At 42.4% G+C, this 16,265-nt stretch overlaps 1 protein-coding gene across 1 annotated transcript in view; it reads left to right on the forward strand.

Annotated features, from left to right (window-relative positions):
* The window catches only part of syt3 (synaptotagmin III), a gene marked incomplete in the record, with an annotated part of 32,964 nt that overhangs the window by 3,991 nt on the left and 12,708 nt on the right, over window positions 1-16,265 (forward strand). The window contains 5 exon segments of the mRNA XM_065964659.1: window positions 920-1,230; window positions 5,804-6,199; window positions 7,208-7,316; window positions 8,794-8,967; window positions 13,529-13,655. Of these exon segments, the coding sequence (XP_065820731.1) occupies window positions 1,080-1,230; window positions 5,804-6,199; window positions 7,208-7,316; window positions 8,794-8,967; window positions 13,529-13,655 (957 nt within the window).

A 16,265-nucleotide genomic window follows, 5' to 3' on the forward strand; every position in this document is an offset into this window, starting at 1 on the left:
AGTCAACAAAATAATCACCGTGTCCTCTGGAGATTATTGACAGTTGGGCTCCCATGCAATTATTTATCTCATATTAACATAAATCATATTTAAACTTAAACCATACCAGTGTTTAATTACTCATAGTTAACCTTATTAAACTTTCAAAGCTGGAGGTAAATGTATATTTGATGTATTTCAAAACCTGGTGCAGTTCAACTCACTGCAACCCCCCCCCCCCCTCGCCTCTGGCATCCGTTATATTGACTCCCATGTCAAAACACATCTTTTTAAACTGGCATATTCTCTTTGATCATTATCCGTCCTGTCTCACAATAATTGATCTTAATTGTATCGATGTACTGTTACTTTGCTGTTTTTATCTCTGCTTTGTAAGGTGACCTTGAGTGCTATGAAAGACGCTTTTATAAAATGTATATTATAATTAATTTATGGAATTGATAAGCTTGCATTATGTACAACTCCTTATGACAAAAACATGGAATTACATTTAATGCAATGAAGGATGGATTGGACTGCCAGTTTTAATCAACACCTAAACTTTGCACAGCGCGGAAAGTTCTTCTTACATGATGCCAGATTCTTGGTACCACTCTTCATAGTGTTAATGGGTATTATGTAGCACCAGAGCCAATGATCTATCAGGGACCAACTGATGATTTTGGCATCAGTGTTCTCACTTAATGGTTAAGGTGACCAACCTGCCAAAAAGTTGATTTGTACACTTTTATGTCCCAACACTGACGTTGCCATTTTCTTCTTCTTTTATCTCTTCTAGGGAAAGAGAGAGGGGTGGGTGTCGCTCAGTCACACATGGGAGCATCAGTCTGGTCCTTGTGATCCAGACCAAGACACCCTGAAGAGCCCCTCCTTTTCCTCCTTTATCTGCACTGCCTCCCCCCCCCCCCCCCCCCCCGAGCTCCCTGGGCCTCCTGTTCCTCAGCTCACACCTCGTAGAGGGTGGACAGGCAAGAAACTCTGCTTAACCGAGCGCCGTCCGATAGGTGAGGGCGGTGAGGGCGGTGAGGGCTGCGCTGTTATTTGTTGACTTCCGGTGAGAGTGCGATGCGGATTGGAGGATGTCGGGGGACTGGGATGAAGACCTGTGTAAGAAGGCGCTGGTGTTGGTGGAGGAGCTGTGCTTCCACTCCTCGAGGGGCTACAGCCAGAGTGAACGCTGCCAGGAGTTCAGCTACTTGTTAAGAGGACGCAACAGACAGCTGGACACAGGTAACTGACGCAGCTTGACACTTTGTTTGAATAAGTCAAGTTTCATGTTTTGTTTAAAACAATGTGTATAGGAAGTTCTTGTTTAATAGAGCAGTCTATAACATGAACCAGACTCTAAGACCGTGCTAGCAGCTGTGTGCGGCTTGATTGACTTGCACTACTGCGCTGTGATCGGCTGCTTTCTGCTGCCTCAAAGTCTGCCTGCAGGTCTGTCTGCAGGGATGCTTTTCAACCATAGGAACAGAAACTTGTTTTATCCCGTATAGACTCCATGGCTTATTGTTTTGAACCAAACCTTTTTGTTTTCACAAACTTCAACTTCAAACTTTCCACTCGGATTTTATCCAGAGTTTTTCCTGCCAGCCTCCTGGTGAGCTGATGTGACGACACAGCAGGATATAATCAGGGGGATTTAGCTCAAGCAAGTGGGAGGGGCAGGTGATGTTTATTCCTTGTGATTGGTGCACAACCATAAACTGTATGCACGCGACCGATACAATCGCCTAAAATGGACCTAATTAAAGAGCTGCTGTTAATTGAGATTTAGCTGAGGTTGATAGTTGGTTTCAAATGGGACACAGTAGACTGGAAACAGTGGTTTAAATCCAAAGTGTTGGACACAATGGAATTTTGACATGATAGTGATGTGAGGAGAAAAGTTTTTTTCTGACAGTGGCATGAATGTTTCAGCTAGGAGGCAGCCCAAAAAACCTTCCCTCGGGCTATGCCTCTAGCAAGGCTAAAAATCAATAGTGAAACTTGCCTGAGACAAAGCAGTACTTCTGTCAAAAGGTACCATTGTACTATAAAACCCCCCGTCCATTTGTTTGGAGGTTTGTACAAGTTGGTAGTTTACTCCTTAAAACACGGCAGTGGCTGTGGTCAACTTGAGCCCTTTTCTAATCTACTGTGAAACATGTTAAACAATCTGAGACATACCCTACAAACATCTCAAAAGGAAAAGGAGACTCTATGTATGCTAAATTAATTCAACTAGGGCCTGACTGATATGGTATGATTAAGGCCGATACAGATATCGATATTAGGGAGAGAAAAAGTCTGATATCAGCCGATATCTTTCTTAGAGCTATCTTTGATCTTTAAAGATATCTATATCTATATATATATATATAGATATATATATATAGATATACACATGTATTGTGTTGACCCCTCAACAACAGTCATCTAACACTTGTGAAAAGATATATAATGAAGAAAAGATGGTAACTTAACTAGAATATAACTTCATATGCACATGCATCACAGCTTGAAACTCTGGAGAGTGATGATGTTTGTTGTAATCCATATAGCACACTCTGCTGGTGTCAGAGAACTGCTAGTGTAATACAATGATGCTAAAATTAAATGCTTTTTGACTGGTGAATAAATCTAGTTATATCGGCATATATCTGCGATAAAATTAGCCGATACCAAGACACTTGATACGCTTATATCTGCTGATATTATCGGCTGGCCGATTAATCGGTCAGGCTCTAATTTCAGCCTTTACAAACTACAGCTATTGTCGTAGTTTATGATTTTTTTTTTTTTTTTGCACCGAACCTGCTGAGAAAACTTGAGCTAGAGCTTTATCTCAAAGCGGATGGGTCTTTGAAACTTGAAAGAGTTGGGAATCGCTTTGAAGACCTGATGGCCCACTCAGAAGGGAATTCTGAAGCAGGAAAAACTCCAGTTTTGCTTTGTCATTTGGGGACAGGTACAGCAACATGACATATGTGAGAAGGAAAACATTTAGTGGAGTACTTGTGTTTAAGGATGTTTAGAGGTACTGTGCACTCAGGACAACAAACCATTAAATATTCATCTGCAACACTGAAATGGTTGAGATATCCAAGACCATCCCATTTCTTTTATGAGCTCCAAAAGAGTCTCGGTAGACTTCTGGGATTGTTATCTCAGAACTGGATTATAAATATGTATTTATATATTTTCTACCCAGTTGAGTAGATGCATTGTGCTGCATTGTGTGCAGAGAATTATGTGTGGGTTCTCATCGAAGCATTTGGAAGTGCCATGCACTGTTATGCAGATTAGCATGGATATCTGTGGCTCAGTGTAGATTAGCCAGGATTGGCTGCATGCTGCCTCTGGAGCTTTGGATAGCTCTGTGCAGAAATGTCACGCCATGGTTTTAGGCGTTGGCCCCCTCGCTTACAGGCTGTGATTTTTCGGTGTGTGCTGACGGAAGTCTGCGAGCCCTCCCAGGACCGCCGCCGCCGAGAGCTGTCAGAGGAATGGCTTGTGTAAGCAGTCGCGATGTGTTTGTTGTGGAGTGATGTAGGACTCCCAGTGGGCTTGCATCAGCCACTGATTGACAAGAAGTCTCGGCCCCCCTTTCATGGTACACTTCAGAGGCCTCCTACCCACCTGCCTACTCGCCCACTGACTCGCTTTTTTATGCTTTGTGGATTAGCAATGGATCTTTGGCAGGATCAGTGCTCGGGAAGGTGTAGCGACTGCCCTGAAGAGAGACAAATGGAGGCGAGTGGTTTGGCCCCCGACCGTCCCCCGCGCACGTTTGATCACTGCCGTGTCTTATCAGTGCACCCTGATCTGCCAACCACACGCAACCTACTCCTCTACCTCCTCGCTTTGTTTTTCCCCCTACAAATCAATACATTAACCTTTCCCATCCTTAAACCCCTCCCCTCTATGGGTCTCCCTGTAAATCATTGTCAGCTTGTTTTCCTCCATCGCTCCTTTCTTTTGCTTTCTCTACAAATGCCTCTTTGGTTTCTACTATTTCACACACGCCGCGGTGGTTGCATCGACTTTATCAAGCGTCCTCCCTTCCTCCTCTTCTATCTCCTCCTCCTCTCCAGTCAGCTTACATGTCAGTTTTTAACATGTGCTCCAATCTGTTGTCAACCCTCTCCCTGTCTATTTGGCAGCCGTTTTGTGGTTTGGATTGTTTTTCGTCGGACTCCATTCTCCTTCATCACTACTGTCCTCTCTTTCTTGATGTTGTCTATCTCATCTTACCTTCCCTTTGCCCTGCTTTCCTCTCCTCTGGCTCCATCAGCCCCCCCCCCCCCCCCCCCCCATCTTATCTCCATCGTCACGTTCTCTCTCCTGCATTCCTATTTTCTCTCCATTTCCAGCCCCTTACTCCCCGCTTCCTACCTCGTCTTGCTGTCCGCGGCGACAGATCGATGTCCCCTCGCCCATCCCCCAACCCTCGGCGGCCCCCCCAATCATATCTTTTGAACAAGTGCTGATTAATGACATACACAGACTGATGAATAATTCACCAAAGAGAGAACGAGGAGGGAGAGGCAGGGGAGGAAGGAGGAGAGGGGGGGGGGGGGCTGACGAAGAAGGAGACGGCCGCTGAGGAGAGGAGTAAAGTCAATGCGAGCTGAGGCAGAGAGCATGGGAAAAGAAATGACAGCGAGGAATGAGGGGTGTTTAAGGGGATTATATAGAGGAGAGAGTGAAAGAGAAAGAGAAAGGGAGGATGGGTGGAGAGTGAGAAGGCGAATCAGACTCCAGAAGACGTACCCCAGGGCTGGAGGCTTGGCTGCCTGGCTGCCTGGCTGCCGTTTTCTTGTTTTCACTCATCTGCTCTTAGTCTTCTTGTTTTCAGCCTGTTACAGACACAATTTCAATCTTCTTTTTTTTTTGTGTGATTTACCAGTGTTTAAGCGTTTCTCATGCCCACAAAGATGCTCTTAACTATAGTAAATTGAAGGAAATGTGGGTTAAAGAAAAGGAGGTCCTTCTGTCAATCTTGTGGGTGGCTGAGGAAACACTTTCCTTTCACAAAAAGAAACTTCTCTTCTGTACAAAAGTGAGGATTGGCCTCCCTGCACACTGAATGGATTAATAATTGGTGGCCTCGGGGTCTCGAGCCAAAGATTGGGAGAATGCAAGATGGCGAGAACATGGGGGTATCAGGGTGAGAAAGAGCATAAAGTTGGCGTTATCTACACCCTACAACACATGAATATTCATATTCAGCGCTCTGATTAATCCTTTTGTCAAGACAGCCATCAGACTCAAAACATGCTATTTATAAAGAGACTTCAAATGGCTCAGGATAATAATAAATATTCATTGTATTTTTAAACTCTTTATTTATAAAGATTCATGGAATATTTATAGCGTAGTAACTAATTTATGACTTCATCCTGGAGTTACGTATTATAACATCTGACACGTGGAGTTCTGAACAGGGCCACAAAAAAAAGTTTCTGAGATCTGACGTCGACTCTCTTTGATGGAGGCTGGAACTGTCCAACAGTGTGGTGCTGAAACTGTGCTTTCTCTTTTTATTCTGTACTCTATATCATCTGGATGAGTCATGCGCCACCCTCCAAAACACCAACATCCATAACCCACCCCCACACCCACACACATGCCTACCCCCTCCCAACCCTCAAACACTAGTTCTTGAGCTTTTCCCAGATTAATAAGCCACTAAGCACGAGGAAACGCTGGCTGCCATTGCATTAACACATCACTCTGGGAGCTGGCGTTTTAAAATAAATCTTCTGCTTCCCCTCTTCTCTCCTCCCACCATGTCTTCCCTCTCTTCCTCCTCCTGTAGAGATCTCTGTTAGTCTGCTGTCGGTCATCGTGACATTCTGTGGCATCGTCCTCCTCTCTGTCTCCCTCTTCGTCTCCTGGAAGCTCTGCTGGCTGCCATGGCGGGATAAGGAGGGCGGAGGCCTGAGCCTGACGTCAGGGCTGCTGCCCGGAAGCGCTGGAGTCGGAGGCCTCGGCGGCGCCGGCGGTGGGTCGCTCCTGCCCCCGCTGCTGCAGAGGAAGGATGGCCACTCGTCATCCTCGCTCTACCCTTCGCTGGGCCAGCAGGGCCAGCACCACCCACATTTCTCTGACCTGGTGGGGCTCGAGAGAGGGGAGGTGGGAGGTGTGGTTGGGGGGCCACAAGAGACCCAGGAGCACTCGTACCTGGACATGGACTCGTACCCCAACAATGCAGGTGATGCCCTAGACATCCTTTATTCCAGGCTGACAGTGAAAAGAAAGTGATTCAATAAGTTTTTATTTTAAGACACTCACTGAGATGCTGAATTTAGCTTATTTACCAACATGTGGTTATTATAAGTCATCTAAGCTGCAGCATGAGGAATATTGTTGAACGTTTTCTGTCATGGGGCTATTGAAGAAATATTACTTTTTCTTCTTTCTCTCCTGGCCTCTTAAAACACACAGTACAGCACACGTACGGGGAATCTGGAAAACAAAGCAGAGTGCATTCCTGAGCAGCTCTTTTTTATTAGAGGATTACTCTGCTTTGTTGACGTTTCAGTATAAGAATAAATCTGGATGTAAAAATGTTTAAATAAAAAATTGAAGCATAAAGACCAGGTAGAACTTTCAGAACCATCAGTTTTTAAAGGCATAAACGTTGGCTACGTTACTTAAAAAAACGATTGCTTTTACTTTCCATATATCATACAGTAGATACATGTTTGTCTTGCATTCACTGACATCAATCACTGTTCTTTTGTCTCTTAAACAATTGAAATTAGAACAAGTGTAATTAATTACTAACAGCTAGCGTAGATATAATGTAGCTTTAAGAAACCTGATGTTATTTAAAAAACGTACATCCTGCTGTTGCATTTATCCTCCTTTGCTGCACTGGTACAAGTTGTTTTTCATTTTTCTGAGTCAAATGTTTCCTAGCTGCCTTTGCTGCAGTGAAATGAGCCTCCTTTTATGTATCTCTGTGTTGTGTTTCTTTTCATTCTGCTTCATGTTCTGCTTTTGTAAATATATCGTCTCACTTTCCTCTCTTCTTTGCTGTTTTAAATTGTAAAATCAATGTGATCCAATCAATGGGATCAATGTTTCCAACCCAGCATCACGGAAACAAAAAAAAACAAAACATTGCTCTTAGCCAATGCAACATTTATGGCCACAACAGCACTAACAACGGAGACATGTGAGTCATCAGGGATTTGTTGTTTTCTGCCTCTGTTAGGAACTCTGAAGCTGAGTACGACGTCGCCAGATGTTCCAAACACAGAGGGGGGAGCCCATCCTCATAAAGACCTGCCCAACGCTCATTCTCAGCAGCAGGTCACCCCACGGTTAGTACTGGTTTGGTTTTTGAGTGTGTGTGGGTTTATAGGAGCGAGTGGATTTTTCATTTGTGTCATGTTGCGGGTTTCGATATGGTGCTTTATTCAACAGGAGGGAAGCTTAACCCTCAGCGACGCTTTAAAGAAAACGAAACAAGAAACAAAATAAAGGAAATAAAGTCTTAAAGGACCTCTGGAAATAACACACGCACACTGACAAAAACATTTTCTTCATATTGGCTTTAAACATTTTTACTCTCTCTCTTTTTTTCGGTCTCAGATTGGGCAGACGCCGGATTTTAAATCAAGACGAGTCAAAGACCACAATTGAAAAGCTATTAATCCAAGTCATTAATGTGATTAGAAGGCAAACACCCCTTTCTAAAAGACCAAATAACTTCCATTCATTCATAATTAGATTCATTATCTTCTCATCCCTCGGTTATGTCCTCAAACCTTCCCGGTGTTAAAGTCTTAAGTGAGTGACGTGCCTGCTGCACACACAATGATTTTTCATTGATATTTATGGCCTTGGTCTTGGTCTTGGTGTTGATCTTGACTCGGGCTCAATCCCTAAATGTCTTGGTCTTGTCTCTGTCTCTCGGCCTCGGAGCACTCTGGTCTCGGTTACTGTGGTCTTGACTACAACACTAATATGGACTGGAAATGAAAATAGTTACCAATCCTGGCAGCCTGTATCACATTTAGTTTCTCTGATTGGTTGTTGTTTGAAGAGGCATTCTGGTCTGTGTTGTTGGATAAACTCCTCTGTAACTCAAAAAATTAAACAATCAAGACTAGTTTAAACTTTAATATTGGGCCTGGCTAGCTCCGGATTTATATCATACAACAACGTTATATATTAATTTGTGTTTTTGGGTGACTTACTCCAGAAGCACCATCATCATCACACAGTTAGCCACTTTTAATAACACCTACTAATAGAGGTGGGAAAAAAATTGATTTATGTAAAAATTGAGATTCTTATCTTGAGAGATTTTAAATAGATTCATAACTTCCAATTTTTTTTTTTTTTAGGCTAATCAGTCACTCCCTGCTACGTGCTAATGCTAGCTATTTAACTCAGTAGAATGCCAAATGGAGCAGCAAGAAATTCAGCCAGTCTGTCTGGAGTAGATCCTGAATTATACAAATAAAAAAATAGACTTGGAACATGAATACAGAATTGTTTCGAATCGAAAATAGATTCTGAATCGGACTGTGACCCCCAAGAATTGAAATTGAATCGGGAGATACTCAAAGATTCCCAGCCCTGCCTATAAAGCATAAATATGTTAATTTTGTGCATGAACACTAATGCAAGCAAAAATAGTCTATTCTCCATTTAGATTGTTCACCTTTCACTGCATCTCTGATTAAGCTACTGAATCACGCGGTTACACACCATGTTTTTGTGTGTGCGCTCACGTGGCGGTGCGCTCCTTGCTCACTGTTCACCCTCTGAGCTTTTTGTGTGTCTCTTTAGGCCCAAGCCCATGACTCACCAGCTCTCCAGCCCTGACTTCCACGAGGAGAAGGAGCAGGTTACCAGCATTGGGCAGATCAAACCGGAGCTCTACAGGCCAAAGGGCGACCAGGGTGAAGGCAAACAGGGCGACAACTGCGGCAAGATCAGCTTCCTCCTGCGCTACGCCTTCAAGTAAGTCAGCAAGTTTCTGCTCGAGCATCCTACACGCTCTGTCAGTGTCCAGCGCCTGGAAAAAAAAAAAAAAAGTTTTGAATTTTAACTTCCATGATTCATTGCCACTATAAATGTTAGATATAAAGTTTGATTTAAGGTCACACGGATGGTTAGTCACCACCGGCTGAGACTAAGATGCTGAATCAGTGTCTGGGAAACTAAATGTGTTCCGCTTTGGTCAAAATATGAAACTTTTTAGCTCGCTGTGGATGAAAGTTCATGAAAAAACATGTGCCGAAATGTTAAGAGTTCATGCTTTTACTGTTTTGTGTCGTCAAACTAGGTGGGATGTCTAACTGTAACGCTTTCATGTTGATAACAAAAAACCTAATGACCCTGTAAAGACCTTTATTAAAACGTATCATTTGATTCAAACAGAAGTGGAAAGCTTGGCCTCGGGGTTGTTCACACCTGCGTGTATCATGTAGCTTAAAGGTCTCCAGCTGACTAATTGTGTTCATAGATTTTTTTTTATATCATTTTGCCCTGAAAGTCAAAGGCTTTCACGCGCAGTAATTAAATCAGTCTGAACACAGACAGTTGAGAGATTTATTAAGGTAGATTAAAAGACAAAAATGTTTCAAGGGCGATAGCTGTAAGAACATATAAAGGGGCTTCCCAGTGAGAGTTGCAGGGGAAACTATTTGTGACTTGGGAGTCATATTACATTGCTACTTCTGCTCAGGAAAATATCTTTAAGTTTGTTTATCATTGAGTAGACACAAAAAAGATAACCTCAATTGAGACACGCCATCCAACATACCTCAAGTTACTTATTTGTTCTTTATGATGTCTAAATGAAATATGAATGTCTATATAAGGAGAAAGAACTGTTCTTTCAGCTCTGTACAGCACAGATTTCTGTTCTTACTTTTCTTTTTTGCTCCTGTGACGATTCTCTGTTGAGTATTCTCGCCTGAAGTACGTAATTGTCTGATGCCATGCTGTGAGGACCGGATTATGAGAGCGTGTGTGTTTTATTGTGAGTGTGTGTACTGTAACTAAGGCTTGTTGTGGGTTGTGGCGAGGAGAGAGAGTGTGTGTGTGTGTGTGTGTGTGTGTGTGTGTGTGTGTGTGTGTGTGTGTGTGTGTGTGTGTGTGTGTGTGTGTGTGTGTGTGTGTCTGCGGGCTCAGCTGGCAGTCCCCCCATTTCTTCGTGGCCCGACATGTAGAGACATTACAAACAGGCGAAAGTGCTGATGATCAGAAAAGAAAGGGAGCGAGAGGCCGTTTCAGTCATGAATTATATATGGAGAGTCACTTAAACAGCATCCCTGTCAACACGTAATAACACCAGAGTGTGTTACAGCTGCAGTTACAGAAACAGAGAATTAGCAGGGGAACGGACAAGTTGAGCTGGGCTAATGATTAAAACTGTTTGTGGCTCCTTTTTATAAGGTCACAAGGTAAGTTAGGCTCAGTCATGCTGTCGCTGCCTGTCACCACGCTGGATGGAAATTGTTTCAAGCAAGGCAACTTTATTCATACGCACGTCTCAACAACACGCTGTTCACAGGGCTTTACATAAGACCAGGAAGGCATTAATTAGTTAAAAATAGTTAAGAGTGGGAGTGATGAAGGATTAAAGAAGAAAGGTTAGAGCGGTAGCTTCAAAACGAGTGTGTACTGTAAGCATGTGTACGTGAACACAAAAGGTGGAGGTGTGTTGGCACTGGGACTGTGATAGGAGTGGTATATGTTAATGCGTGAGCCCCCCGCTGTTGGGAGTGTTACAGTCGGAACAACAATGTCAATCTTCCTCAGATCCTCTGGGAAAGCCATTTCTATTGACAATCCCATTAAAAGCTGACACATTTTCTTCTGTGGGAATAACAGCTAGCTTTCAGGGCATTGTCTGCCAGGAATAAGGCCGTGAATTTTTCGCTCTCTGCTCGAGCAGTAATAGGTACATTCTTCTGCAGCACGCCTCACGGATTGTGTGAAAACCTCGGCTGCGGTTCACGTCTTGCTCTATAATAAGACATGTGATGAGAAGCGAAACCTGCGACAGCGTGCGAGTGAATGAACAAAAGCATGGAAAACGCAGAATGATCTCTCTTTTTTTCTGCTGTTTCCATTCGGGAATTGTCTCTGCCGTCACATGTCTCCAAATCCTACTGGATTAATAATCATTAGATGCATATTTGAATCGGTCAGGGTTTTCTTGTTAAAATATTTATCTGGCTGAGCTGGGAATGTAATTCTCCCCAGTAATTGGCCCTGTATATCATCAATGTGATTGCAGAGTGGGCATGTTTATCCAATTGCCTTAATTGGATATGATTCAGAGGTAAACACATGTCTGGATTGGCCACGGTCATATTGTCAACAAGCATATCTTGTTTTTGATTGGTGCACATGGGCAGTGGATCATATAAGTGTCCAGGGTCACTGTTGACGTTTGCCCTGCGTGTCCTCCCTGAGCCTCAAAGTTCACACTGCTCTCCTATAGTAGCTAATGAAGTGCTGACACGCTGGTTAACAGGCAGAGACACAGTCTAATGAGGTCTGATTAAAGGCCTCCTGGCTGTCTTCATCTTCATCTGCCAATTAAATACAGAATAAACGGCACGTGTGACGGCAGCCATGACTCTGCATGGACTACTCCAACGTAAAGCCGTGGATATTATGTGTGTTATATTTACTGTTTTTAAATAATAATAAAAATAAGAAGATGTTGAGACATGCTACACACACTGTATATAGACTGACATAAACACACATGCACAAACAGGATCCTATGGAAATTCACTAATGGAGTGATATTCATTCCATTGAAGTATTTTATTATTTTCAGTCACATACACATCTCAACCCCTGTTAAATGTCCTTTTAGAAGTAAAAACAAAATCTGATGAAAATTTGGAAGCCATAATTCACTGGTTGCAGCTCTTTGTGTTTCAATATTTACGATTTTATTCTCTTTGAAATCAAAGGGACCTCATTAGTTTTGGGTTTAAGACTTTTAGTAGGACAATGCAGGATGTTTTTTAGATTCAAATTAAACTAAACTGTGATGGTCATTAGAACCTGTGATGGACCATGTTTTCATACATTTTAAAAGGGTCATATTATGCTTTTTCTGGTTTTATATGCTCTTTAGTATGTTTTCCAAGTATCCTGTGCATGTTTAGGCACATCTATGTGCAAAAACTCAAAGTCTGCGGAAACGCGGCTTCTCCTACGTCCTCCTGTTAGCTGTAGCATTAGCCGCATGTAACGCTCGGTTCTAGCCCCCCTCGAAAAAAAATTGTCAGTGTGACGTCTTGTCAGTGTGAGATCACTGATCTAAGCCCATTGGCTCGTTGTGGCAAGCCCAGCAGCTCATGTCACTTCTGTAGCACGCCCATGATATGCTGTAGCCTGCGGTAGCACAGTAGTGATACTAATGCTAATGTTTTTGCTCCCCGGCCCTTGGAGCCAGAGTGGCTGAGCGACTGACCAATCACGACAGAGCCGACAGGCCAACCAATCAGATCAGACTTGGCACACGTGGGGACTCTGAACGTGGGCGCTTCAGAGCCTTAGAGAGAGAGAGTCAGAAGCGAGCCGGTGCATGGAGCGGCAGAACATGAAAACAGACACTTTTTTCTAACTTTAGCTATTGTGAACATACTTTAGTAGGTACATAGATTAAATATACGAACCCCAAAAAGGGCATAATATGGGCTCTTTAAGGTCCAAAAGGTTATAGGAGAATCTCATTACATATGACTCCTATATGTAAGAACAAGTTTTATTTATGGCCAAACATTAAACTGAAAATATAGACGTGTCTCTTCACAAAGAAATCTGACTTAAACAGCAGCAGCATTCAACAAATTTAAGCATCTAAAGGTAGAATTACTTTTTAAAAAATCGTCCTTTTCAATCAGATTTAGGGGTTGTAGCAACATTTAAAAAGGTACTACATAGTTTTTGTTGTGGCTACAACAGGTTCTCAGACAAAGAAGGTATAAATAGAATATGCTTTATTATTGAAGAAACTTTGATTCATTAAGCTTTCAGATGTCTGCACACACAAGAAAGCTAAAGATCGAATGCTAATATAACTTTTTTTCATTGTGTGTCTGATTTGTGTAAACAACTCTCTATATGTTGCACAGAGTGAGAAACGTGTGAAAGATTAGCCATGAGCTCAGCTCTGACCAGACTCTGTACATCTGTGCTTACTGTGCTTACATTCAACATCGCTGATGGTGCAACCTTAAAACAGCTGCAGGGATGACACGCACACACGCACACACACACACACACACACACACATTCACACAACCACACATGCTATTTTGGCTCTTCCTTGCTTCAGAGACACGGAACCTCCCACGCTATTATGTGTGCACAAAGCCTGCAAAGGTGTGTGTTTATGGGTGTGTGTGTGTGTGTGTGTGTGTGGGTTGATCCTGTCTGGGTCTCAGAGGGTGTTGGTGTAAATTTGTGCGACCCCGGCCTTTAAAGTCTTCTTTTTTATCAGCATGTGAAATTCTAATGGGGTTTGATGTGTGTGTGTTTGTGTTAGTACGGAGCAGCTGGTGGTGAAGATCTTAAAAGCTCTGGACCTGCCAGCGAAGGATGCCAACGGCTTCTCCGACCCGTATGTGAAGATCTACCTACTGCCAGACAGGAAGAAGAAATTCCAGACCAAGGTAAGTCCTCCCCCCCCCCCCCCCCCCCCCCCCGTGTCCAAACCAAACTCAACCTGTATCCTCGGTAACAAACTGCGATAACTGTGATAACGCCTGTTTTCTCTCTCGCTGTTTCCCGCTTCCTCATGGGAAATCATTACAGTTTCACTTATGTAATCTAATCTAATCTTGGGCATAATTTATTTAAGATAATGTGCTCGGGACTATTACAGAGCACCGCTCCTCCGCTCCTGTGTTATTCTGCTGTTTGAGGACAGTTAAGTCAATATTGAGGGTTCATTTCTGGATGTTCTGTCTGAGGAAACTTACCCTTAGCCCTAAAAAAAAACCCAACTCCCTCTTTTATTCCAATTTAGTCTCGGAGGAAAACCTCATGACTTATGAGCTCAGAGGCTTCACAAATGGGAGTTGTACTTCTCTGTGTTTTATCCGTAAATATCACAGGTTTCTTTTTGTTCAGCGCTTGAAATGTCTCCCTTTTGGTTTCCCCCCTCTTTTGTGCGACTGTCTGTTGTATTTCACAAAAAGCCTCTTCGCTCGTTGAAAAGCGTGAATGCTTCAATCATTTGCATAATGCTGCTCCGCTTTTGTTCAGAGTGTAGATGATTGTTTAATTTCAATCACATTCTCATTAACATGGGATTTTTTACAGCACTCCCATTTCCCCCCGCTTTTGTCCCTCCAGCTCATTTCTCTAAAGAGGAACAGATATCACCTACTGGAGAAGATCTCCCTGCCATTTCCGTTTCTATTATTTCCACCAGCCGTGTGTTTTTTTTAAATCCAAAGCTAACAAGTAATCATCAAGTGCTAATAAGCCAGAGTGACAGGCCTGCTCATGCAGCAGCAAAAGTTAGATTTGGAAAAGCGAGTGTGTGTCACATTTTAATTATCCCGGGCTTTATTGCATGACAGAGTTTATATCGAATGCTTTCATGGCAATTAAATCCCGGCAGCAAATCAACAAATAGTCAAAATTCAGTTTCTTTTCTGAGATTGAACGCAAAGAGGTTTTCTATGTGTTCAAATGTGACGAGCAGGAAATTACAGCTCGCTTGCCATCACACTGCGTCCTCTGATTTCAAAATGATCCGTTTTATTTGAATTGTGCAGAGAAAGCAGACGGAGAAGGCTGAAAACACGAGGTGGAATTGCTTTGATCCCCATTGAAATGTGCAAAAAAAAACATAACTAGTGCACCTTGTATGTGTTGTGTAAGGGAAATATATTGAGTTTTGAATTTACTTCATGGTCTTTATTTGATTTCAGCAGGTTTGATATGATTCCCCCCTCCCATAAGAAAAGGTGAAATTCACTTTTTCTCTCCAGGCTGAGGATCAAGGTCAGCGTGTGTGGATCAGGTTGATTATGTTGCTCGAGGACATGTCAGCTGCTACAGCCCGAACACGATTAATCAAAACTCTCCTCATATGTCTTATTTTGTGTGGTTATGCGGATCTGTTTGAAAGCATGACATTTACATGGAATAATGTCAGCGCAATTCCATTCATCCTAGAGGCGGTTAAAGCTTTTATATTCAACACAAAGCTCTGGTCGCTGTTCTGTGAGAGAGAAAAAAAAACAGGGAGGCCTTTTATGTTTCTAATTTGTTTTTACATACAAAAGAAAAGATTTGCAGGAGCAGAAAACAGAAAAAGAAAAATTCACTTGGAAAAATAATTTGTAGAAAAACACAACGGCAATGAAAGCAAATTGCTTCAGATTTGACTAAAAACTGAAAAAGAGAGAGCATCTCTTAGGTTATCTTTTCAGAGTTCATTTCAATTCATTCAATTTGCATTTGTTTCAGAATAAAATAAAAGAAGCAAGAGAACATCAAACAGTCCTCAGTGTGTTTTCGAAAACTGGTCCATGTTGGTTGGTTAAAGAAATAGAAACTGAGTCTGTAAAGTAGGTAGAAAAATGTACTTTACTTTGCGGTGCATGAAATGTTTTTTTTTCTTCCTGGCAGAAAAAACACGAGAATCTTTGAGGATTCTGGACGCGTCTTCAAAACAGCAAAAGTGTTGTCAAACAAGCTGCTGGGCCTTTTCATATCTGGCTTGAATTTATGTCTGAATAAACCTTGAGTTGTGTCTGTGACTGGAATGCAATCATCAATGCACAAGTCTGAAATGTAAGATACAAATATCTGTGTAGCTACTCAGAATATCTCAATGTGTGCAGGTCTAGAACACACTCTTTGTCGTATTATTTACAGACACCCAACATTAATCCACCATTAGCGCAGTACGTAGCATCATTTAGAAAAAGAAGCAGAAACTGTCCTTTAACAGGCAGAAACCCTGAGCTGAACCAGACCCATGCTAACAGACATCTGGAGACAAACAGAAAAAACAACAGTGACAAAAACAACAACAAATAAGACAGATGTGTGTTTACAACTCCAGTAATAATGAATACGTTTGTGTGGTATTAGCAGGAACAACTCAGTTGTTCATTATACCATTTGGAGTTGAGCAGTCCTAAGATTTACTTTAATAATGATGATAACAATAATGGACGTAAGACTATAATATTAATAGTTGTAACAGTTGGAGTGGAGGGAACATACAGGATAAGGGAGCTCAGGAATCCAGAGAAGATATA

This window comes from Labrus bergylta, chromosome 16 (assembly GCF_963930695.1).
Source record: "Labrus bergylta chromosome 16, fLabBer1.1, whole genome shotgun sequence".
In the NCBI taxonomy this organism is placed as follows: domain Eukaryota; kingdom Metazoa; phylum Chordata; class Actinopteri; order Labriformes; family Labridae; genus Labrus; species Labrus bergylta.